The sequence below is a fragment of the Drosophila arizonae genome, chromosome X (assembly GCF_054131065.1).
Source record: "Drosophila arizonae isolate 15081-1271.41 chromosome X, UAZ_ARI_1.0, whole genome shotgun sequence".
In the NCBI taxonomy this organism is placed as follows: Eukaryota; Metazoa; Arthropoda; class Insecta; order Diptera; family Drosophilidae; genus Drosophila; species Drosophila arizonae.
Genome location: NC_142927.1, coordinates 30,945,561 through 30,972,476, shown reverse-complemented (window position 1 = coordinate 30,972,476; position 26,916 = coordinate 30,945,561). Strand labels below are relative to the sequence as shown.

Here is a 26,916-nt window from a genome sequence, read left to right as displayed (position 1 = left end):
GTATGTATCTATATGTTCCCAAAGACTGTCCAAAGCCAAAAACAACTGTAGAAGTAGCAACGCACCGCAAGAAATACAGGAACCCTAAGAAAACACAGAAAACAAAATAGGTGAACTTAGCGCCTTCTGCGCGGTTTCAGCAACTGCAAGAAATAAGAAAATGATGAAATACGAGTATGAACCGAAAAAGAATTCTTTAATAATAATCAATTGAAAAAGAAAACACATAAATATCTAAAAAATGCTTTCACAAAATTCCATTTAGTATGTTCAATGTACTACAACTAAATATCTATGTGTATAAAGCAGTTGGCATAGCAAACAATATGGATTCAGATACTAGGATATAACTATATTTACCCTGTAGCTAGAATATCGATATATGTAAATATATCGAGAAGTGTAAGAGCTATCAAAATTGATCAAAGTAGCTTGGTGTGCGATGGGCATGGGGATACCAAGGACATTTCCTGTTTGGTAATATATCCTGGGTTTTTCGAGTGTCATAATATTATCATATATACTTATTTATAAAACAAGCTAGTGTGTAAAATCTGGCCACAGGTATCTACACGTCGTGCATTGTCGACAATTGCACCTATTTGTTTTCTTTCTGCCTCAATAGAGCTATAAGTGGGACATACCAATACAATGGTCGAGCTTTGTTTTTGGCATTGCCCATATTCAGACAGACATATGTATATGTCAAAATATTTCTGATTTCCGTTTTTGAAGTTGATTCTTTAATTTTGTTGACTTAAAAGAAAAGAGGCGAAAGGAAATGAAAGGCAAAGTGAAATTGATGCCAAGTTAATAAAAAAAGAAAAACGTTTGCTGACTATATCTAATATATATATATATATTATATATATTTATATAAATGTTAAATTATAATGTGTCTAAAGCATTTAAGGATGTTTAAAGCTAAAAAAATCTAACGGTTTGTGAGAATTCTTTAAGTTGTCTTTTACCTATCTTATGTAACATATAGTATGTTATATTGTATGTATACGTATATATTCAGTGACTAAGCAACCTTACCATATCTCTTTTAGTTATACGCGATCTATATACATATGCATATATCTAAATACCGAATAATATAATACGATATGGGGCAAATAACGCTAACAATTGTTTTACAAACAAACCGATTTGCCTATATACATATATAAATACATATATACTTTAATATATGATTCGCTGTTGTGATTCGCTCAGCTTTTTGTGTTGTTGTTGATGATGAAATGAAATTTAAACCCAATGACTTGAACCCTATTCTATTATTCTTTTACGAGTACTCAATTTCGCTTCTCTGTTTTCCGAGTAAACGATACGAACGAATTCTTAGCTCTTAAGTCGTCAGATAAATAATACGAACATATCTATTGTTGAAGCATATATGCATCTATTTCTTTATTCATATTACGTAATCTAAATGTTATTTGATGGATGAGATTGGGGCCTACGATTTTGCGATCAATATCCAATATATACAATATACTCAATGTATTCAATATAGTTAGCACTAAACGTGATAAGAGACAACTGCGTATGTATGTTAGATGTCGGGTACTAACTCATATAGCATATATCTACCCGATCCATGCCTAACCATAACAAACAAAACCGTTCATCTAGAGTACCGCAAAGTTCTATAATTATACAAATATTAATGCAGATTTATCGATAATAAAAGATATCGCATGACTATAAAAGAGAAGTTCCGCATATATGAAATATATATATATATATATATATATGTATATATTTCCATGATAATAAAACAATATGTACCTATGTAAGTATATACACATATATACAAATGAATGTTTTTGTGTGTGTTAATTTACTTGAAATAGATCTACAATATTTACATTTACATAAGCCCGCACATCTATTTATAGTTGAGATTATATATATAAAATATATATATACAAAAACTATCGATGTTGACAATAATTATTAAAGACGTTTTAAGGCCATATACAACTATACCAATGCCAATACTTAGACATCCCAACCGACCCAAAATACAAATCTAACCCACAATTTTCCTGAAATAGAAAAAGAAATCGAAGAGAAATTATGATAAGTATTTATTGAATGTGTTAATTGATAATAATATTATTATTGTTTATTATTAATTATTATAAATATTGTATTTTGTTCTATTGAAAAGATAAAAATCTAAAGTATAATATTGAATATTATATGACAATGTATGTTATAGCTATGGAAGAACACTTGAATAACAGTAACAATAACAATAACAATAATTTACCTAATGACAATAAAGCAATTATGTAAAAAGCTAAAGATAACCGTTTTTCTCTTACATTTTTTAATCTTTTAAATCTGAATCATTTATCCAATATTTTATATAAGATAAGGGAACCGCTTTGGATGCGGTTTAAAATGGAGTGTATTCCTAAGCACTCGCTTGTCTGAGATGGCTTTATAATTGTATAGTTGTATTGTCAATAAGATAAATGCTTTAAATAGCATACCAAGTGTATATCGAAATTTGTTGCTTGTTCAGTGTTGCGTGTACAGTGCACACTACTCAGTACCGCAATTTTGATATTCCATATCTCTATTATTCGGTGGACTTGAGTAGCTAGAAGTAGCAATATATAAACAAGAATGCGTCCTTGTTTGACATACGAGCTTACTCCAGGTATCTCGCTCTGGCTTTTGGCGTGGAATAAGTCTGATATGCGGTTGACTACCTTGTGCAACAGTTCCGCTGTTGGAATGAATCCGAATTGAAATATAACGATGGAGTTCGGAATCTTGTTCACAAAATGTAAGTAGGAGAGTGGGTCTGTATGACTCTAGGTTTTTAGGAGGGTTCCAGTGTAATAGCTTGATGCACTTCCAATTATCTACATTCATTTTTATTTTCTAAGGGGAAAAGTTCCGTTTGATGTGATTTATGTTTTGGGTAATGAAGCACTACTACTTGCAGTAGCACAACTGGACAGGTGGGGGTCTTAACAGAATAAACAGCATCAGCTGATAGCAGATATGTGCAATGGCAGGGTGTCCACAGCTAAGGTACTTTGATATCTGATAGGTTGTGTAGTAGCTGAGCATATCTACTTGTGCCAGGCTAGAGCTAATGAGTTTCCAGGCACTTTGCCAGGTAGTTTGCCAACTACAGGCACAGCTGCTACTCATAGCTCGCATTCCTAACGGTTGGCACAACTGTGATTCTTTCTTAACTTGTTGTCCAGCCAGCAGTCGAGCGCCTTTGGCCCCACCTGGGCTCGCCGCAGCGAAGCGCAACAGGCGGAAACAGTTGCCGCCAAGTGGCAGCAGTGAGTAGAGTAGGGAAACGAGAGCCAAGTAACCAGGTAGCAGCAAGCTGGGCAAGCAAGCACTCAATAGGCTCTAAGCTGTGCTCAGTGTCCGTCAGCGTCTTGGGCATCAAATTAGCGGAAAATTACAGATGTTTGTTGTTGTTGCCGTTGCTGTTTCAGTTTTTATTGATGTTGCTATTGCTATTGCTCTTGCTGTTGGTGTTGGTGTTGGTGTTGGTGTCTTGCCGTCTCGCTAACGCTGCTCATGTGCCTTCAAATAACTTTTTTCTTTCTGTTTGTGGCTCCATTGATTGCACACACAAATTTGAAAAGCTTTTGCATAAATGGTAATGGAAATCCAGCCAGGCGAGCACAATTAAAAACGAAACTTCAAATGCAACAATATCATGGTGTTGTTGTTGCTGCTACTGCTGCTGCGGCGACACCTGCACACAAATTGTTGGCATAGTTTTTGTGGCAGCGCCTACATTAGCAGCAGCAGTGGCAGCAGCAGCAGCAACAATCGACAAAAGCCAATCCATCGATAGCAGACATGTTAAATGGTAAGACAAAAACAACAAAAACATGAGCCGAAGCAGCAGCACTGGTAACGAAGTTTACAGCGACGTCAGCGTCTACGTCGACGTCGACCACCAGTCAACCTTAAACAGAGGAGCCTAGGAGAGACAAACCTCAGGCGCCAACAACAGTAAAAGCAGCAGAAATGCAGCAAATGCTGCTGCTGTATGTGCTGAAAATAGAAGAGAGAAACGAAGAGAGTGGAATCGAGAGAGAAAGACAATCAAGCAATTGAGCCATGCCCAGTTGTAAGCTATGTACACACACACGCATATATTTACATGAATATGTATACATATGCATGAATGTATATGAGACAGGCGAAATATAAATGAAATAGCTAAGACGAATGCCGCCGCAAAAGCCGACGTTTATATGCGACCGAGCGACTGACAGTGGAATGCACAGTGGCAAGCAATACCTTACAAATGTTAACTGGTTCTGTGCGCCAATAACTGGTTTGCTGTTCTTTCAGATATGCCGAAAAGAAACCGAAAAAATAATTCTATATTGTTTTAAGTGTTTCATGAGTTATCCAAGAAGGCAATATGATATTGTCTTTTTTTCAGGGTATAAAACCCATTTTCAATGGGAAATCAGGGTATGATCATTTTGTTAAATGTGTGTAAAAGGCAGAAGGAGGCGTGGCAGACCTCATAAAGTATATATATATATATATTCTTAATCAGAACGAGTAACTGAGTCGATATAGCCCTGTCCGTCCGCCCGCCTGTCCGTATGTTTCAACGCGTCGATCTTAGAAGATATAAGAGCTACAGACTTGACACTTTTTTCCTTCTCGAAACTCGTTATAAATTTATATCGGTTGCATCTTTAAAGCATCTCGTAAAATTTTAAATATAGATCCATATTTAGGTTGTTGAAACTATATCGAAATATCAATATATCTATTTTTCAACAAAAAATATATTTATATGGGAATATTTTTTTTGCCAAAATATCGAATATTTTTGCATTATTTTATATATTTAATTTGTGCCTTAATGTAATGAAAACAAGTGATAAATATAGCGTCGCATATGAAAAACAAGCACTATGATGCTTTTGATTACCGAATACTGTAGTTAAGTTCCCGTAGCGAATAATTATTTAATTATCTGTTGTTCCAAGGGTTCAGTGGCTCTCATAGTCGAGCAGTATCGAGTTTTTTTTATGCTCTGAACCCATTGAAAATGGAAAATCATGGTATAATGGTTTTGTGAAAAAGTATGTAACGGGTAGAAGGAATCATTGCAGATCCCATAAAGTATATACATTCTTAATCAGCACGATATAGCCCTGTCTATCCGTCCGTATAAGTGCGTCGATCTCAGAAGTTATAAGAGCTAGAGAGCTGAAATTTGGCATGCATACTCGTGTGTACCATAGGCAGTAAAAGTTTATCTTATTTTTTCGATAACTCATCCGATAATTGCTTTATCGAGAATAATCGAAAAATCGAGTTTGTTTTTCAGCCTAATTTGAACACTTTTAGACCTAGAGACTTCAGATTTACTGTGTATATACAGTTGATCGATGCGAATATTTGTACAAAACGCATTTCAAGTACTAGAGACTTGTGCTTTAGAATGTACACACATTTTCACCATATGATTAGGCTTTGAAAGTTTCATTAAGATTGTATGTCTACAAAAGAAATTATTCACCAAATTAATTTTCATAATACGTGCTACGTGTGGATGCATATGTATGCATGTGTGCATAAAAGAAGTGCAGAATGAGTAGAATATCAGCCTAGAGGGTTCGAGGTATCTCCTAGTCGAGTCTCGACTAGAGCCTTCTTACTTGTTTTTTTTTTTTTTTTTTTTTTTTTTTTTTTTTTTTTTTTTTTTGTTTGGCAAGTTTTAAGCTTCAAAATAGTCTTCTTTATTTAGATAAAACCGGAATTGTATGCAAAGTCAAATATAAGCTCAAAACTAAGTTGAGCTAAACATTTCCTTGTTGCATGACAATATAGAAGAATTTATTTAAGCAAAAATAATAATTTATTATTAAATAGTTGGCTTTGAAGAATCGTAAATATAATTCGAATAAGAATATTTATTACCAATCCTTTATTCAGATTGCTTACAGTTCTGCACTAGTGTGTGCCACTGTGCAGCTTGCGGCAACTACGGCAGCCGCACACAATTAACTTTGGCAACAAACAAGTACTACAACAATAACAGTCGCTGCGGCAGCAACAGCAACAGGTGGGTTGCGGGGCGGTGGCGTCATGGGGGTGTGTAAAATGTGCTGTTGGCGTTGACTACCACTGCGGCTGCGGCTGCGACTGCGACTGCGGCTGCGCCTGCGCTCGTAAACAAATTCTCAGCTCACATTGTTTTTACCGCTGCCGCTGTTGCTGGCTGCGTCGTCGCAGCGTTTATGACTGCGATCGCCTGAGTGTTTTTGTTGTTGTTTTTTCTTTTTCTTGTTGTTTTAAGTTATTTTGTTGGCGACGACGCCGCTGCTGCCGTCGCAGTTGTTGTTTTTTTTTTTTTTGGATTTCTTGAAAGCAAAAATGTAAAAAATAAATGCTATGGCAGTCATCGCGGCAGCGACAGAGGCACGTAGGAAAAAAATGTATACAACAAACAGCAGCAACAGCAACAACAACAAATCCCTGGCAAAGCATGCCAACCCAGCGCGACTTTGTTGGTGCGGTTTTCAGTTGCCAGCGCGATTTTGAATGAGTTGTACGCGCCGCGTTGCTTCAAGGCGCCTAAAACCGAAATCGAAATCCAAAAGTCGAAATTCAAAAAAACCGAAAACTGAAAAAAACCATCCATTTGAGCTTGAAACTCTTCACCTCGAGGCTCCAGAGTAGCGTGCGTGCGCGTGTGCATGCGACTGTAGATGTGCGTGACTGCGTGAGTGTGCCAGCTACGCCCAGCCGCCTCTTAACTAACTGCCTGCACATTTTTGTTACATTTTTTTTTACCGTTGACTTTGTTGCTTTAGTTTTGATTAGTTTTTGTTTTGTTTTTTTTTTTTGTTTGTTTTATTTCGTATTGTTGGTCTTGCCGCCAAACGAAATTTTTGTGCAGCAAGTGGCAATGCAGGTCAGCAACAACAACATCAATCGCAGCCACAACAAGAACAACAACTGTAACACTTAGAGGCGCCTTGCCCGCCCGCTTCAAATATTTACGAACAGAGTATCCCAGCAACTGGTCAGCGTCAGGTTCAAGTGTAACCAGTTGCCAGTTTTCAGAAAGACAACAACAATAACAGCGACAACAATAACAACAATAGCAACAACAACAAGCCGCAGGCCAACGTCCACATCAAATGTATGTAAATCTTGTTCTTAAAAGATTTTTTTTCTGTTTTTTTTTTTCGTACTCTAAAAGTATCGATGATGTGCGATAAAAAAAAAAAAAAAACAAAAAAAAAAACTAGCAGATAAAATGAAATTTATAAAAGATTCTGTTATATTGGCATTCCGAAACAATGAACTTCATTATTTCGTTACCTGCTCTTCGTCGTTGTTCTAAGGCGCTGTGGATAATGTCATAGAAATTCCGTGCAATTAATTCTCTATAGACTCCACAACCAATCAAACCATCAATCATTTTAATCTAAAGCCTTAGCTGAAAAGAATAGTCAATACAACAAATGGGTCAACAAAGCGAGCAGGCAGAGGACATCTTTGTAATTGTTAGGATATATATGCCACATATATGTACTTAACTAAATGTGTTACGTGTGTTAGTACCAGATCATGCAGAATATGTGTATTAATCGTATTCATTTATGCAGATATGTATGTATATATAAATAATAATATATTAATGACCAATTATAGCAGTGGTATAATACTTATGTTAATAATAATAATAATTTTAAATCAGTGTATGGGGTTTCCAATATCATAAAGGGGATTCGTATATTATGATAATGAGACAGATAATTAGCAATCAAAATTATGATAGTTGCCTTTTGTGGTTAAGGAAGATGAAAGCTTCTTATGCAGTGCCTGTCAGATGTGTCGGACTATAGTTGCTGTTGCTGAACTATAAAACCTTCTCTCTTGGGCTACCTCTTATTTTAGATCAAGGCGTCGTAATTGGGAGCTGTCCTCATTGTTCATGTGTTTATGCAAAGCCACAGCCTCTTCTCTAAGCATCTTTGCTATTGTACATTTGTTTTATTATGTTTTATTTGATCTCTAATTTGAGAGTGCTCGACTAGATACTACCCTGAACCAAACTAATAAAAATGCCCATTTAGTATGGCTAAAATTTCAATTTCGATGTATTCAAAAATATAAATGAAATACAAAACTCATGTAATAAAATATAAAAATATTTTGAAACAATTAAAGAAACTAACATCAGTTGCACCGCTCGGGATTCGAGCCCGCGACTTCTCGATCGAGCGTCACGCCGCTAAAATAGATTCACTGCTGCAACGCCATCTACCAAAACAAAACCAAACTAACACCTGATGTGATTCAAAGAATGTTCTAGAAAACGTTTGAATGTATGTGTGCACACGTATACGATACTGGTATAGCTGCTACACGTGTTGTTTGTTAATTGGCCAAATATTTTAATATTTTTTATTAATTTTTGACTTAACGGAATATAATGAAACTTTCAGCATATGATTTACATATTCTATTGAATATTTGACAAATTTAAAAAAATGAAAAATCATCTGACTTGAACTTGAACGTTTTTATTCGATAAAAACATAACGGGATGATTTATCGAATTTTAAAAGGAAACTCGACGTCCGCGCTGTATATACGGTCATTTAAAAAAACATTGAAGTCTCTAGCTCTTATATCGACGCGTTCAAGCATCCGGACAAACGGACAGACAGACAGACGGACAAATCAACTCAGCTCGTCGCCCTGATCAAGAATATATATACTTTATGGGGTCCTTCTGCCTGTTACATACATTTCAACAAAACCATTATACCCTGAAGAAGTCAATTAAGGATCTCATCGCACGAAAATAGTTTAAAAATATTTGAATTAATAAAATTGAGAAGAATTGTAGATCGATTCTTACCTAAGAAAAAGTATAACCCGAAGTTATTTTACTAGCTTGCTTGCAATTAGGAATGTGGAATATTTTACAAAGTGGAGTTTTAAACATTAATCAGATCTCAAATTCTATAGAACTGCTAAAGTGAATATATTTGACGCAGCCAAATAAATTGTAGATTTCGTTACTTCGAAATTCTCTTAATTGCTTCTGCTTCTCCTTCGGCTGTTTTGTTCTTAACTTTATTGTTATGAAAGCTCAGAATGCGGTTTTGTGTTTATCGTTATTGCGATGGTTATTTTTATACCCTGAACCCATTTTCAATGGGAAATCAGGGTATAATGGTTTTGTTGAAATGTATGTAACAGGCAGAAGGAGGCGTGGCAGACCCCACAAAGTATATATATTCTTAATCAGGGCGACGAGCTGAGTTGATTTAGCCTCGTACGTCTGTCTGTTTGTCCGTCCTTCCGTCTGTCAGTATGTATGAACGCGCCTATTTCAGAAGATATAAGAGCTAGAGACCTCAATATTTTTTAAATGCCCGTGTATACCACGTCGATATCGAGTTTTGCTTTAAAAATCGATACCTCGTTCCGTTATTTTATTATCGATTAAAAACATCAAAGAAAAGGTGTATTTCAAATTCTAGAGACTTGTGCTTTGCATGCATATCCATGTTAAAACCATGATCTAAAAGTTTCCTGAAGAAAGTACATAATATGTGTGTGTGTGTATGCGTGTGTGTATGTGTTTTCGTACTCTAAAAATTTATTGAAATAGCTATTGCTCGAAAGGTTCAGGGGATCTCGTAGTCGAGCAGTCTCGACTAGAGCTTTCTTACTTGTTGTTTTTGGTATTTTTATTGTCATCTCGTTGTTTTTGTTGTGTTTTCGTGTTTGTGGCAGCTTTTAACATTTATTAGCTGGCGCGTCTGCCTCTGAGCCAGGCACATCTTCGGCTTAAATGTCAAGCTCATGCTGCGAGCTGGCAGCATTCAGCCAGCTAGCCAGTTGGTCAGTTAGTCAATTGGCCAAGTCTCTCTTCTCTTTCTCTCTCTGACTCTGTCTCTTTTATCTTATGGTATACTCTGCTCTTTTTTGCAGGTACAATCTGCATGCGGCCAACTAACTGTAAAATGCGCTGCGCAACGGTCAGCAACAACTAGCACAACATCAGCAAGAACAGCAACAGCAACACCAACCTGTAGCGACAACAACAACAAACACAGACGCGAGACAATTGCATAAAATTTGAAATTAGATATTGGCGGCGCATCAAATTGCCAAATGCTGTTGCTGTTGCCAGAACTATGGCAGCAACAACTACAACAATTGGCAGCATGCAGCAGCAGCAGCCGCAGCAAAGGCCGTTGCGCGGTATTTCGATAATAATTGCATCTGAGCAACCAGCGAAGCCGGCAAGCAGCAACATTGAAAGCGATGAAATGTCGCCCAAATCACAGGCCATGTTGTTGGCATTTGGCGACAACACCAACAACAACAATAGCAACACCAGCATCAGCATCAACAGCAGCAATTCGGAGACGTTGCAGCTTGACCATGCGAGCAATGTGGATTTGGAAACCAGTTCCAGCACAGTGGCAGCATCAGCTGCAGCTGCAACGGCAGCAACAACAACAACAAGTGAGCCAGCAACAATGTTATATCCACAGTTGCTGTTGCGCATTGGCCAGACGGAAAGCGAGGCCGAGGTTAACCCAGCGAGCGATGCTGCTAGAGCTGGTGAAATGGCGCCAACATCGACCATTATCAGCTGCAATGTTGCCGATGACGTTAGAAACGTGTTACGAGCGACAGCTGAGCAGCTGCAATCTGGAGAAACTGCTGAGAGAGACGGCGATGCTAGTCAGTTAGCGCTAGTCGATTGGCCAACGGGTGCATCGACCGAAACAGTTGGTCTTTGTGCGCCTCAGCACACGGTTAAGATTCAGATAGCCAACGACAACGGCAACGACAACGGTAACGGTCAGGGTTTGAATTCGAGTCAAAGTCAGCCAGCCAGGCTGGGCAAGCAGATAAGCGTGGTCAAATTGAACGACAGTCAGAGCGATAGCGAGATGGTATTACGGCTCAAGCAAGAGCAGCACGAGCAACATCAGCAACACCAGCAGCAGCAGTTGCAGTTACACTTACCACTACAGCAGCAGCAGCAATTACAAACGGGATCACAAACTGTCACAACGCCGTATCAGCTATGCTATTTGGTCTCCAGCGGACCGTATTCGCCCTGCGAGACTTTGGACAGTGGCACAGGCAGCGATCTGGAGAGCATCAAGTCGCCCAGCAGTGAAACTAATGTCACGAGCAACATGAGCAACAGCAATAAGGGCAACACAGGCGTGCCCAAGCTGGAGCTCCACCTGAAGACGACGCGAATCCGTGTGAACACCTCGAGCGGCCAGCCAGGCAATCATTCACGAGCCCACAGCCTGACGGATAGTAGCGAAGAGTGCGACGAGAGCAGCTCCTCGCTCAGTTGTGATTCGCTGCACGACTCGCACGAGCCGGCGCCGTTAATCAAGCTGGGCGCCTTGCTGCCCAGCTCGTTGCTGCGCGACATACGGGACAGGGATGCATCACGGGCTATGGGCGATTTCGATCAGTCGGTTATCACGACCAAAATCGATGGACGCCCTTTGCAATACGAGGCCGACCAGTACTACAACTTCCACGTGAACGAGCTTGCGAATTATCGGAGTTTCGGTCCGGAAAGTTGCAGTCGCACGTCGCCGGAGTATGAATCGCTCAGTTTGCCTGGCGACGTCGAGCAGCAGCAGCAGCAGCAGCAGTTGGAGCAGGAGGACGCCTTTGCCGGCCTCAAAGATGTGCGCCGCTCTTCGCAGTCATCCACCATTCGCTCATCCAAGGGCACCGTGCGCGGCGTCAAGAATCGTGTGCGCAATGGAGTAGCCACATTCTTGCAGTTGCAGCAGCCGAACATCAAGGTGAGTGCATTACCTAAGAAATTAATCGAATATATTGATATATTTATATATTAATATATTGGTATATTGATATATTGATGTTGCCATACTGTTAAGAATTGACCATTATTACTTTCATTCTATTTTATTTCTTTTATTATGCGTGGTCTAAAATTGTAAAGTTTTAAGAGCACAATCATAGATCTAGTAAGTGAAAAACCAAACCTCATGCTATAAGCAAGAGGACTCTGGAGTATTCTAGTATTGGGGGAGGGACCTTATTGTTGTTGTATATCGTTTTGCCAAATCCTATTTTTGTTGCTTCACGGTTTGGCAGGGGGTAAGCGTGTCATATACATTGCGCGCTCTACTAGTATGCGTTCCTATCTTCAAATATGCTTTCCGAGCTTCAGAGCACAGTAAAGTTCAAAATCAGCGAAAATAGCGTTGATGACACGATCCATATGGTAGAGGCAGAGTTGTATATATCGTACATTATGCCGCAGCGCAAGTGGACCTAGGATGCAGCCATATGCAATTGATCTGATGCTATGCCTTAACAGTTCACTTTTAAACTTAAAGTTCGAGGCTCGAGCTTATTCTTCACAATTAGTTGTATTCACTTTTCATGCATGGTTTTTGGTTGAGGTCAACCCCTTGGCATGGGAGAGAAGTGAGCTGCATTCAAGAATGTGCACTCACATCGAGTGCATTCACATCGGGCTGCTATTCACAATATTAAAAAAATAATAAATAATAAAAACCTTTTCTGTTTTTTTTTTTGTGGTTTTTTCTGCATGCGAGATTCATTGAGAAAGTTGGCTTTATGTTAAACTTTTGTCTGCGGCTCAGTCAGTAAGTTGCGTGGGCGTCTGTCTGTTTGGGTCGCTGACTTTTACACACAGACACATCCACGTACCTTACACATACCTTATGCAACGTATGTGTGTGTGTTTGTTGGCTGTGTGTCTTTGGATTTCTGTCTGGCGGCTACAACACAGATTGACTCACGTTTCGTTTTCAATTATTGTATTTTATTTGGACTATTCGAAAGTTAAATGTTGTGCTTATTCTTCTCCTTCTTATTTGCAAAATGATTCATGACAACAATAACAACACGAGCAACACCAACACCAACACCAACATCAACACCAACAACAATCTGCCGAATGCTTATCAAACTAATAAATCATTCGATGCGCTTACCAAAAAACAGCGTTAAATTAAGTAGATAAGCTAACACTTTTCTGTATTTTAATTTACAGTTTATTGGCTTAAAATATTGCAAACGCCTCGCTTAGTTGGCAGCCTCCGATTGGGTCTCCAATCAGAATTTCCATATACACCTAAAGCCGAAAAGCCGTTAAGCGTTTGGCCAGTTGGGAAAGTTTTTGTAAGAAAAAAAAAAAATGTTTGTAAATTTATTTTTGGTATCGTGTTTGCTGGCGGAAGTAGATGGAGAGATACATAGATGGTGCGAGCACTAAATGCGATTGGGGCTCTGACTAATTGCAGTAACTTTTAATTTCTTGTTGGCTTTCTTCGTGACACCTGTGCCTCAGTTCTTAGGGGCATCTGACGTGCTTACCTTGCCGCTGTACCAACAATGGCCCTGAAGCGCGTTCGCTGCCCATTAGGGTTGACCCATTTCCCAAAAAGCCCATTGAGCAACAGCCGCGGCCGTAACAATAGGCAGACCCCAATTGCAGTGTTATTGATATTGCATTAATCACGCATTGCTAACAAAATGTTTAACTCATTCACCAACATTTATATATATTGAAGTCTGTGTGTGTGATGACTTGGTATATTTTTGAGCTCGTCTCGCTGGTTCGCCTCAATTCAGCTAACGCATTTGAACTTCATTTGCGAAATCAATTAGCTCGATGTTAAATTGGAGGTTAAAATAAATATATTGCTACCTAAAAACTAAACTGAGCTAGTTATCGATATGGGCGTGGCGTTTAGTCATTAGGCCAACTTTCATTTTTTCTGTGTTTAATTTGATTTCTATTTAATATTTCGTCAAAGCTTAGCTAAATGTGACTAAGCACCCTAAAAACGTGCAGCTGCAAATATTGGACAAAAGAGAGAAAGAGAGAGAGAGAGAGGGAGAGAGAGCGAAAAAAATACATGCTAAAAAAATATAAACGCAAATTATCTTATGTTTTAATGGGCGCTCAACTCGTTTTCGACCGAGAAAAAAAACTCCACACACAAAACAAGCAAGCTTTAAAAACTCTGCTTAGCACCCCTCCCCCTCGCCTATCCCCACCAACCTGACCGAAATTTGGGCTAAGTATATTTGAGTTTTTGTCGATGCGCATAATTAGCACGTTAGTCGCTCTATAACTATTATAAAACAACTATACACATACACAAGCACTCATCCGCTGAGACATTATCATAAAATATCTATATATAGATGTAGGTATATTATTATAAAGCATGTATAAATGCTTGCGATCGGGCTTTTGGCGATTGCTTTTTGGTTTCTTGAAAACTTATGCAATCTATTGTTTCGCCAGCAATTTTTTTTAACCTGCATCTTCGTTGTTTGTTTTTCATTATGATTATAATATTTATTTACAGCTCAAGGTTAACAACGCCAATATTCGATCAATTTACTTAAGTTTGTCCAGCCGCCGTTTTTATACCCTGAACCTATTTTCAATGTGAAATCTGGGTATATTATATATATTCTTGATCAGGGCGACGAGCTAGTCGATTTAGCCCTGTCCGTCGGCCCGTCCGTATGAACGCCGAGATCTCAGAAGATATGAGATAGAGAGCTGAAATACTCGGTTATACCATACATAGTTAGAGTCTATTATATTTTTTCTATAACTCATGCAGAGGAGATATGTTTGAATTTTGAAAAAATAATAAATAAATAATAAGGAAATACAATGCATATTTCTGTGTGAAGGGAGGAGTTTGAAAAGAAAGGGGGAAAATACCAAAGTTGAGACAAACTTTGAATTCGAACGAAAGTGAAAATGAAAACGAACTTTTTTCTGTACGTGACCAGGCGCAGATTTATGGCGCTGAGAGATTTTTACAGCCGCTCATTGTTTCACAAAATACAAACAATTAAACAACAACAACAACAAGCTATGGGGCGTTTGCTGCATTTCAATTTCGATTTGCATTCAGGGCCAAAAGAAAGCAGCAAATGGGCTTATTAAAATATCTAAATTATTGCCAAATTGAAGCGCACTTTTGGCCAGCATAACGAAAGTGAAATGTATATATACATACATATATATATATATATATACATGTACAGAGACAGATATACATATATAAATATAAAGGTGTGTTAACGTGTATGAATTTGAATGCTAAGCCAAAGCACAAATGCGCACCTGAAACTCAGTACGCTCAGCAGAAACAGAAATTGAAATTGAAACTGCCATCAAACCTCAGCTGAAACTTCAATCTGGTACCCGCCGAGTGCCATGAGAACTGTCAACGAGGCGTGCGTAGTCACGTTTCTCTAAACCTTTTTCAATGAAAGTTATGTGTGCCTCCCTCGATCGCCATCGATCGAACAGATGCATACAAATCGTTCACAGAGAGATGGGTGTATTTGCGTTTTGAACTCACTCAATCTACCCATATTACAACTAAAGAGTTAAAAATTGAATATGTGCATATGTATATGCTAACAATCAATGATCTACTTACTATTGGGGAGTTCCAATAGTAAGCACCATAGTATGGTCAGTTAGCTCAAAATAAATTGTGAGGCTTTACGACAGCAGCAATAATTTTCCCAAAATGAAAAATATGCCAGAATGAATGGTTGATAGGCAGGGTTCATTGAGTTTTTGCCATAGGTAATGCCAATCTAAACTTGTTTTAATAATTTACGTTGAAGGCATATCAATACAGCTGCTGCTCACAATTGTCGATGTCAGAAATCCGAAAGAATCAAATAAAAGGTGTGTATTAATAACGAAATCGTAAACAGATTAAGATTGTCATTTGAACGTCAAAGGAAAGACTTTCTCTGAAACAGCTTTTATAATTCTGTCTCTAAATAACGTACTTTTTCTCTGTCTCTAAAGTTGATGTAGTTGAACTAAAAGTAATTCATTTTAAAATTTAAGATGTATTAGATGTATTATTATAAATATAATTTAATCGTGAGTTACTCACTCTTTTGTAGTAAATATGTTGATATAGCCGATGCTTCATCAAATGATACAGGGAATAAGATAGTTCAGATCTTTTACTGTTTCCCTACAGCCGTATTACTTTCCCTCTTCTGTGCAAATCTTCCACAGACATGAATTCAAACAAATGGTTTCACTACTCAATCGATATGAACATACGAATAGTCCGAAAAGATCATTTAACTTCGGCAGTACGAACTCCAACAATGATCTAAAGTGCTTAACATTAATTTTGTGAACTATACTTTCATATTTTTTTTTTCACGAAATAAAACGCTTTTAAGAACGTTGCAGTCGGGCGTTACCAACTGCAGAATACTCATTCACATTCCATTTTCGGATTTGCCACACCCTCAGTTGGTATATATGTATATCCTTTTCGTGCAAATTAATAGAGGATGCTATCGGCAATTTAGTAGCTATATCCTTAGTTTCTCTAATACTCTAATTCTGTGGAAAATGCAGTTTTTCTCTCCCGCTCCCTGGTCCCTTGTCAGTTCTTAGAAAGAGCTGAATGTAACGTAACTGTAAAGTTTGAATGCTTACGCTCAGAGTATGTGAACATTACAGGATACAGAGGCTTAACTATTATTATTTTTAGGTCATCGATAGAGGAGATTACTAGTAATTCAACTATCCAAATTTGAAGCTTTTACCATTTAAACTGTGGGAGATATAAACTTTTGCGGGTTTCCACTTCCCCTGTGGGCATATATATCAATTGAGGGTGTGGCAATTAAGAAAAGGAACGTAAATAACTATTCTGCAGTTGGTAATGCCCGATTGAAACGATCTTACAATATTCAATGCTTGTTAAGATCACCATTTGATTCCATGGGGAGTTTTTATGAATAGTTGGCAAGCAAATTAGTCGATTAAAGGTAATTTGATAGAAGTGATAAAAAAAAAACGTTCCTATGCAACAGGTGAAACTTGTATAGAAAGAGAAAGAAATATTAAAGAACAGAAAAACTTGTTTATTATAAATATTAAGATTTGCTAATTTCGTATTCTTGCGTTGGTTTTGTCGCTTTGTTTTTTGTTGTTGCTGTTGTTTTTTTTAATGCCTATAAGGTATTTATGTATTGGGTTGGCTTTCCCTCCTTTATATGGAGCCCTTGCTCCCAATCGATCCGCTTCGACTTACATAATGTCCAGAGCTCCATGTGACGTATTAATTGAACTTTATGGAACGAAGCGCATAGAGTCTTGTGAATGTTGCACAGCTGTTGTAGTTGCTGCTGCTGCTGCTGCCATTCAAAGTCAACTTCTTCTGCTCACATAATCGAATGCTCCGAGTGCTGCGGATGCTGCAGATACGCAGTTTCGGTTTTTGCTTTTGTTTCTTGAACGCAGATCTCAGCCCGATTGGCAATCCTCCAATCGACGCTTGTCGATCGCAAGTGACCCGCTTTCTCTTTTTTGCCCACTAGCCTTACCTGTTGCCGCTAAAGACAAAAAATACGAAACATAAAAAAAATTGTAATGTGGATCTTTGGCATTGACTCTAGCTCTGTCTCTGATTATGGCTCTGGCTATGTGGTCTGTTGACGGTTCTGCTAGGGCACGTGTTAATTGTGGATGCTGGTGACAGCTCAACGAGTGTGGATCACAGATCAAATGCTTTTTCATAAAGGGGTTGAAGGGGAAGTGTTTCGTCCTCCTCCCCGCCACCTCCCTCCTCCGCCATGATTCAAACGAGTTTTCTGTTTTAAAAATACATCATATTAGCTTAGCCACAGGCATCTTTTATCACTTAACATGGCTTTGAACTTTGCTTTTAGAGACACATTCACGACAACATCCACATCATCATCATCTACGTTCACAACCCGAATGACGCTTAATGGCAATTATTAATGTACCAGTTTCATAAATGTTTTCCCTTTATCTGTTTAAACATGTGAGATTACTTGTAAACTGCTTCAGCATTGGCCTCTTGGGTTATGCAAGTCATGAGCTAATTGGCGCTTCGTATGAAATGGGATCGTATGGATGTTGCATTTCCCATTTGTTTCTTTATAGAACTGAGTACGATTTATATGGAAATCAATGGACAGTTAATCATTAGGAATAGAAAGAATGACAATAGCTAATATTCCTGTCATTCTCCAATAATAGTCTCTCTCTATATTTTAATATCTAGTCGTTCATACGACGGACGGACGGACAGGCGGACGTGACTATATCGACTCAGCTCGTCCACCTGATCATGAATAGATATGTATATGATGAGCAGAAGGAATCATCGCAGACCCCATAAAGTATATACAGTAGAATCCGGTTGTAACGACATTTAAGGGACCGATGATTTTACGTCGCTATACCCGGAGGACGCTTTAACCAGAAAGAGTAAAAAATATTTTTTTTTTTTTGTCACGTCGTAATAACCGATGATTGACTCAAAAATATGAAATAAATCGTCGGTATAAGCGGATTGTCGTTAAAAGCGGAGACGTACTAAGCGGAGGCTCTTTCATATAAGTTTGTATGGGGACCTGGAGACTTAAAATTTGCGTTGTATATAAAATGAATGTATACAATGATTTTGGATACCACGCCCCTTTATGTCTCCTAAAGTATAGCTTCAAATATGAATAGTTAAGTTACTATATCGAAAAATACCCTGTAATTATCACATTTTTTGAGCGCATTCAAATTTTGCACTAGGGTACCGTTAGCTTGTTTTAAGCACTGACCAAAAATGAGGTGCCTACGCCCAGTAGGGGCGTGGCAAATCGGGAAAAGCTGTGTTTTATACAGTATTAGAACGAAACTTAGCTGTTAAGTTGGTGATGCGATGTGAATGACTATTCTGCAGTCGGTAATATAATATATATTTTTATACCCTGAACCCATTTTCAATGGGAAATCAGGGTATAATGGTTTTGTTGAAATGTATGTAACAGGCAGAAGGAGGCGTGGCAGACCCCACAAAGTATATATATTCTTGATCAGGGCGACGAGCTGAGTTGATTTGGCCCTGTCCGTCTGTCTGTCCGTCTGTCCGTCTGTCCGTCCGTCCGTCTGTCCGTCTGTCCGTCTGTCCGTCTGTCCGTCTGTCCGTATGTATGAACGCGTCGATTTCAGAAGATATAAGAGCTAGAGACTTCAAATTTTTTTTAGAATGTCCGTAATTACAGCGCGCATATCAAGTTTATCATTAAAAATCGATAACTCATCCCGATTTTTTTTTATCGATAAAAAACCTTATCGAAAACCAGTTATAAAATTATATCTTCTACACCTTTATTGCTAGAGTCTCCAAATTTTTAATGTATGCTTACATGCAATTTATACAATTTCGGTTTTTGTTAAAATTTACCCCCCACCCTTAAATTCACCCCCTCACCCTCACTTTTGTAAAAAGCGTATTTCAAATACTAGAGACTTGTGCTTTGGCAATTACATGCATATCCATGTTATAATCATAATCTGAAAGTTTCATGAAGATCGTACGTCCATAAAAAAAGTTATTAAGCAATAAAGTTCTCATAGTAAGCGCACACTGCAGCCCATGCGTGTTTATGCGTGGGTGCTTGTGTGTGTATGTGTTTGTGTATGTGTGTGTATGTGTTTGTGTATGTGTGTGTCTGTATGCGTGTGTGTGTATGTATGCCTGTGTGTGCGTACGTGCCTGTGTGTGTGTCTGTATGCGTGTGTGTGTATGTATGCCTGTGTGTGCGTACGTGCCTGTGTGTGTGTGTGTGCGTGTTTCTTGTGTAAGCTGAAAGACGCGAAAAATTATTGAAATATCTATTGCTCCAAGGGTTAAGGGGATCTCGTAGTCGAGCAGTCTCGACTAGAGCTTTCTTACTTGTTTTTATATTTATTAATATCTTATAGGATCATCCCTTTTAAGGAGATCTATTGGCTGGCAATTAGCCGACTGGCTAGCAAATTAGTGTGTCTGTCAAGCCGTTTAAAATATCTTTCCGAACATAGTTGTAGGACATTGTCCACCATTGGAACTTTAGATCCTTTTCAATGTCTCTGGTTCTCATGTACCATGGCACGACACAAATTCGCCAGAGAATTTTTGCTTGGGCGACTCTAATTTTATTCAAATTAGTTTTTGTTGCAATGCCATATATCTCTAGGGCGTATTCCCAGATAGGGCTTAGGGTGCTCTTGTATATCGTGGTTTTGCTGTACAGCGATAATTTGTTTTTCGGAGCAAGAAGCCACGTCATCTTTCTGGCTTTCGCCATTACCGACTGCCGTACCATGGTAGTATGGGCTTTGAAATTTAGTTTCCTGTTCAGTAAAACTGCAAAGTACTTACGTGAGCTCTTTTTGGGTATTGTGGAGCCCAGCGTAGTAATGCCTCTAGAAGACAAAGTTCTGGGGGTAAACCACTTACTGGTGTTGATGCCTATGTTCCATGTTCACATACTGCTGCAAGGATTCCGTTGCTGTGTTAGTGCTCGGACTTCTAATCAAAATTGCAGTGTCATCCGCGTAGGTTGTTATCAAGACATTGTCCTTGACAGTGTGGCCATTTCCAGTGAACGTGCGCTCAATTGTTTGACACCTTAGGATGTATGCCTCTTACAATTACCCTGTATGGAGTATCCTCTCTCAGCTCTCTCATGATGGCAAAAGTCACAATTTTTCGCCGTCAGCATTCTAACAATTTTGCAATATACGTGACACTCCCGATCTGGATGTACGAATGTCATACTCATCGGCTGGGACTACAGCATTGATTTCTTCTTCTAGTGTATCCATTTTGGTCACTTGAGGCACGTATATAGCTGGAGGCTTCGATGCTCTGCTTATTTGCTGGACTTTGCAAGACACTCTAGCTTCATCGTCCCGACTTTCTTCTTCCAGATCCATAATAGCATCTGCTTCCTCAGAAAGCACTGCATAGCGATTGTTGCTTAATGCACTAGTTGCAGAAAGCTTGCACTTTTGCCTTACGAATTGAATTGGATATATGCACTCCATCTTTTCGCTTCTTGCTTACGGCTAGTTGGAGTGCCAGGATGGGATATGTTGGGCCCTCCAGTGGCCGCCACAGTGTAATTGGAAGTGGAAACACAGCTTGCTTGGGTCATAGTGATAGTACATGTGTAATTTGTATCGCAACTCGTTGTTACAAACAAACGTTTGTTTTGTTTACCAAATTATCAACATGACTGTTTGTTGACAACTTTACTTTGGGAACGTAAATGCGAACGCATAGTAACAGGGTCAGCATACGATATCTTCCTCATCGTCTGTGTCTTCGAACTTCTCTCACTAAGAAGCGAGCAAGACGACAAGTCCTCATCCATAATTACAATTGCTACTATTTAAATAGTTAAATAGGAAATTGTAAATAGCTTCAACAGTTCAATAAATATGTATGTATATGCGAGATGAAAGGGTGTCGACCTCCCGCTACTGTGGAGCGCAGTGCGAGGGGCGAGCCAAACACCATCAAAGTCTCTCTCTTTACTGTTAATTACCGTAATCTGCAGTCGCCACCGCTCAGCAGTGGCTAAGAATAGATCGCGTTTCGATTTAGGTGTCACTTAAACAAATTGTAACAAGCTTATCACAATGCACGTCTGATGCAAACGACAAGCACTTGCAGACTCCCCTTCTGCCGGTTACATATGTATATTAACAAGTAACAAGTAAGAAGGCTCCAGTCGAGACTGCTCGACTAGGAGATACCCTGAACCCTCCAAGCTGATATTCTAATCATTCTGCACTTCTTTTATGCAGACATACATACATATGTATCCACACGCACGCATAAGCCTGCGCTCTGCTAACTGCGCAGTAAGCAGCGACTGCGCTTGGGCTGCGCTGCAGTGTGGGCAATATTATGAGAATTTATTTGTTGAATAATTTCTTTTGTAGACATACGATCTTAATGAAACTTTCAGAGTGTAATCATATGGTAAATATGTGTGTACATTCCAAAGCACAAGTCTCTAGTATTTGAAATGTTTTTTTTACAAATTGGGGGAAAAGGGGGCGTGGTATCCAAAATTTGTAAATTACAAAATCTTTGTATCGATTAACTTTATATACAACGCAAATTTGAAGACTCCAGGTCTAAAAATGTTCAAATTAGGCTGAAAAAACAAAATCAATTTTTCGATTATTCTCGATAAAAAAGTTATCGGACAATTTATCGAAAAAATAAAACAAACTCGTACTGCGTATGGTACTCACGAGTATGCATGCCAAATTTCAGCTCTCTAGCTCTTATAACTTCTGAGATCGACGCACTCATACGGACGGACGGACGGACGGACGGACAGACGGACAGGGCTATATCGACTCAGCTGGTCGCGCTGATCAAGAATATATATACTTTGTGGGGTCTGCCACGCCTCCTTCTGCCCGTTACATACTTTTTCACAAAACCATTATACCCTGATTTCCCATTTTCAATGGGTTCAGGGTATAAAAACGTTACAGCCGGGCGTTACCGACTGCGTTGTAGCCTGGCACGCCTCCTTCTGCCTGTTACATACTTTTCACAAAACCATTATACCCTGATTTCTCATTTTCAATGGGTTCATATATATGTTATAATCATATATATGTATGTTATTTCATCAAGATCGTATGTCCACAAACACTGCAGCCCATGCGTGTTTATGCGTGGGTGCTTGTGTGTGTATGTGTTTGTGTATGTGTGTGTGTGTATATGTGTGTATGCGTATGTGTGTATTTATGCCTGTGTGTGTGTGCGTGTGTGTGTGTGTGTGTGTGTGTGTGTGTGTGTGTGTGTGTGTGTGTGTGCGCGCGTGTGTGTGTGTGTGTGTGTGTGTGTGTGTGTGTGTGTGTGTGTGTGTGTGTGTGTGTGTGTGTGTGTGTGTGTGTGTGTGTGTGTGTGTGTGCGTGTTTCTTGTGTAAGTAGAAAGACACAAAAAATTATTGAAATAGCTATTGCTCCAAGGGTTCAGGGGATCTCGTAGTCGAGCACTCTCGACTAGAGCTTTCTTACTTGTTTTTTGCAGCTTTTGTCTTAAACTCTATAGCGCATTTATAAGGATACCTTAACTAATGACGTGGCTAAATACCTTTATTACTACGAATTACGTTTACTAATTTAGGTCACTTCTCGGGTCCAGGGGGTGTAATCTTTTCAGCCTTCTGTTGATGGCGTTGGTGGATAAATTGGCTGCAAGCTGGTTTGGGTGGGCGGATATTGTGTCCGCGTACCTAGTGCTGTGTCGGCCAATGAGCTCAGCAATTGTCGGCATCTCGAGGTCGATGTGCAGGGTTTCATTTCTGACGTACCATTCATTAATATTTTTAAATATATCGAATTTGAAATTTTAGCCATACTAAAAGTGCAAAAACGCACATTAGTTTGGTTCAGGGTAGTATCTAGTCGAACACTCTCGACTTGAGTTTTCTTACTTTTCAGGGTATAAGGGTTTTGTTAAATATATTAAACAGGCAGAAGGGGGCGTGGTAGACCCCATAAAGTATATATAAGTATACATATATATTCTTGATCAGAGCGACGAGCTGAGTCGATTCGGCCATGTCCGTCTGTCTGTCCGTCCGTCTGTCCGTCTGCCCGTATGTATGAACGCGTTGATTTTAGAAGATATAAGAGTTAGAGACTTCAAATTTATTTTAAAATGTCCGTGTATACAGCTACTGATCACGTATTACGTACTCTCACATACGCGAATAATCACACACACCCTCTCACTCACACATACACATACTCACATTCACACACATGCATACATGCCTATCAGTCCAGATGGAAAGTCTATTGTATTATAATTGATGTCGTCATATATTATGAGCAATTCATAGGCTTTTGACATCTGATATCAAATTCACTGCTTCCCGTTGGTGAGAGGAGGAGGTGCCAGCGGAGCTCTTGCCTAACTTAATAAGGCTGTCAACTTGACCAGCAACGGTATACGGTAGCCAATTAATTTGGAGCACAACACACAAACATACATACCTGGAATGGCTAAGAAAATGTGCTGTTAGTAAATTGTTTGCAGTTTTCACCTGGCGTACATTTGAAACTGGCAACGTGTGTAAATCTCGTTAGGTAATTTTAATGTTATTTACACAAATTGATTATGTGTATTTTCCAATTTGATTCCATTTTAATTGCCATAGCTTCGTTCAGTCATTCGCACTCACATTTTCATCGATCAAACCTGGTCTTTTGGATTTATCTTTGCTTTCAACTCAATTGGGTTACAGTCCAGAGCATAAACCAGTAATAAGTTTAAGTACTCGATATGCTTTGTTAATTGAGCTCAATGTCCATTACGAATAGTAAATCCTAATAGAAGAACCCATTGAAAATGGGAAATCGTGGTATAATGGTTTTGTGAAAAGTATGTAACAGGCAGAAGGAATCATCGCAGCTGAGGTGATATAGCCCTATCCGTCCGTCCGTTTGAGTACGTCGATTTTAGAAGATATAAGAGCTAGAGTACTGAAATTGTGCATGCAACTTTGTGTACATCATACGCAGCACGCGTTTGTCATTGTTTTCGATATATATTTTATATTATATATTTTTTATAGAGTTAATCGATAAATTGATTTCGTTTTTCCAGCCTAATTTGAATACAATTAAGCGTAGTTTAAGTACTAGAGAGTTGTACTTTGGAATGTACATACATTCGAGCATTGTGATTACGTTCTGACTGTTTCATGATGATAGTCCTACTTCAAGAGAAATTATTCAACAAATATATTCTGAACATATTGCCCACACTGTAGCCCAAGCGTATTCGCTGCTAACTGCGCAGTTAACAGAGCGCGTGTGTCCATGTCTTTATATATGTGTGCATTATGTGCAGAATAATTTGACTGTTAGTTCTTTGCAGGGTTCAGGGTGTCTCTTAGTCGAGCAGTCTCGATTAGAGCAAAGCGAGATGTGTGATTATAGCATGCCTTTGCTTTGGTTATACTCTGTGCTAAAATATGTGAGTTTTCTTCATCTACTTGCTATAGAACTACATGGAAAAGGATCTGGGAAAGGTTGTGCTGTATACAACGAGCATGGGCATCATCAGAGAGACGTATGCCAAGTGCGCCAATGTCAAGCAGATACTGCGCACATTGCTCGTCAAGTTCGAGGAGCGGGATGTGTTCATGAGCATCGAGTACCAGCAGGAGATGCGAGAGCGCATGCACCACGAGACGATACGAGTGCCGCAGCTGTTCGTCGAAGGACAGCACATTGGTGTAAGTATGCGAGAGATACTTCACTTTCTAGAAAATACATTCTACAGTTCAGTATTTGGCTTTGCAGGATGCCGACACAGTGGAACGTTTGAATGAGAGCGGAGAGTTGCGACAACTGCTGCGACCCTATAAGGTAAGTCAAACCACATATATTTTACTCTGTAACTAAAGTCTTGATCTCCTCCCGTTCAGTCCTTGGCCACGGCCTACACCTGCCAGACCTGCGGCGGCTACCGACTGCTACCCTGCCCCTCCTGCAGTGGCTCCAAGAAGTCGGTGCATCGGAATCACTTCACCGCTGAATTCGTGGCCCTCAAGTGCATGAACTGCGATGAGGTTGGCCTGATCAAATGTCCCAGTTGCTAAAGTCCCCTCTAGCTAAGACGATACTCGAGAAGTGTTGTTATTATTATTATTTTTTTTTTTTTTAATTTTTTATGATTGTAGTATATATTTATATGTATTTTGTATAGCTTGTTATTAACAGTTGTGATATTTGAAGCGGTTGGCTGCATGTCTCGTATATGGGATTTGGAATCAGCACCTGAATTGGCGATGTCCATGGGAAAGTTACGCGAAGCCTTGCAGAATATACATATATTATATACATAATTTATGCAAATCAAATTATGATATATACATTACATATATACATGTGTAAAATAAAATAAACAATAGTGGAACTTACAGTTATACTGTCTTGTGAATGGAATCAAATTCAGTTCAAGGATAAAGGATAAATAATACTGATGATACTCTGAAATTGATAGAAAGACTCGAACTTCAGTCTCTAGGAATCCAACTTTATTTATGTGAGTAAGACTAAGTATTCCCTGATGCATGGATGCATGGATTGAACCGCGACTTGTGCTCATCAGCCCTGTCCGTCCGTCCGTACTCATTTGCGAAAGTGAAAGGAGGTTTTGTGCGTGTCCGTCTTGCTGTCCGTCCGTTTGTTTGTATGTACGCAATTTATTTCGGCGTTATTGAAGCTTGAGACTTAAAATTTGGAACACATACTCGTGCATATTTCCTATTTATAAAGTGTTAAAATCCACCCACTAGGGGCGTGGCAAATCGGAGAATGCATCTCCCGATATACCAGAAACCATATTAGTTGATGGGCTAAAAAGCTGAAATTGGGAATGTAGATCCGCGTCGACCACCCAAGATCAACAAGCTATGGCGGATATATTTACGCGCAATGGGGGCGTGTCAAATCGGATAAACTGTATCGGACCTGAAGATATAGTGATTTTTCAAATTATTCTATATTTTGGCTGCTATTAATGCTAGAGACCTCAGATTTGGTATATATACTCGGGCTGACCCTCCAAGTCCAAAAAGCTATGGCGTATATATGTCCGCCCACAGGGGGCGTGGCAAACAGCATGTGTTTATATCTTCTACAGTTCAAGAGGTAGGAGCTACCAAATTTGGATAGTTGGGTTACTAGAACCTCCTCTATCGGCGTAACAAAAATAATTGTTACGCCCCTTTAGGGGCGTGGCCTATCCAAGATACCTTGTAATTTATACATTTTTTGAGCCCTAGCATCCAAATTTTGCAGTGAGATTACCGCTAGCTCGTTCAAAGAGGAATTAAGTGTCTATGCTAAGTAAGGGCGTGGGAAATCGGGAAAACTGCATTTTCTATAGTATTAGAACTCAACTTACTAAATTGCTGATGGGATGTAAATGAGCATTCTGAAGTTG

At 39.0% G+C, this 26,916-nt stretch overlaps 1 protein-coding gene across 3 annotated transcripts; it reads left to right on the top strand.

Annotated features, from left to right (window-relative positions):
* The first annotated feature begins 6,313 nt into the window (after positions 1-6,313).
* Positions 6,314-25,890, top strand: LOC108620373 (glutaredoxin domain-containing cysteine-rich protein CG12206). Of its 3 annotated transcripts, XM_089474623.1 has the most exons (6): positions 6,314-6,757; positions 6,935-7,180; positions 9,994-11,855; positions 24,968-25,201; positions 25,254-25,334; positions 25,394-25,890. In XM_089474623.1, exons 3-6 carry the CDS (start codon positions 10,200-10,202, stop codon positions 25,565-25,567), a joined length of 2,145 nt encoding a protein of 714 aa, XP_089330749.1. In that variant the 5' UTR covers positions 6,314-6,757; positions 6,935-7,180; positions 9,994-10,199; the 3' UTR covers positions 25,568-25,890. The 3 variants fall into 3 exon arrangements, with proteins under 3 accessions (XP_089330749.1, XP_089330750.1, XP_089330751.1); XM_089474624.1 differs by lacking the exon at positions 6,935-7,180; XM_089474625.1 differs by having other exon boundaries at positions 6,336-7,180; positions 25,269-25,334.
* Positions 25,891-26,916: the final 1,026 nt, after the last annotated feature.

Excerpts from the sequence above, each read along its gene's own strand:
- LOC108620373 (XM_089474624.1), top strand. The coding sequence starts at position 10,200 with ATGGCAGCAACAACTACAACAATTGGCAGCATGCAGCAGCAGCAGCCG. Across the intron at positions 11,856-24,967 it reads TGCAGCAGCCGAACATCAAG|AACTACATGGAAAAGGATCT; the intron begins GTGAGTGCATTA and ends TACTTGCTATAG. Across the intron at positions 25,202-25,253 it reads TCGAAGGACAGCACATTGGT|TATTTGGCTTTGCAGGATGC; the intron begins GTAAGTATGCGA and ends TCTACAGTTCAG.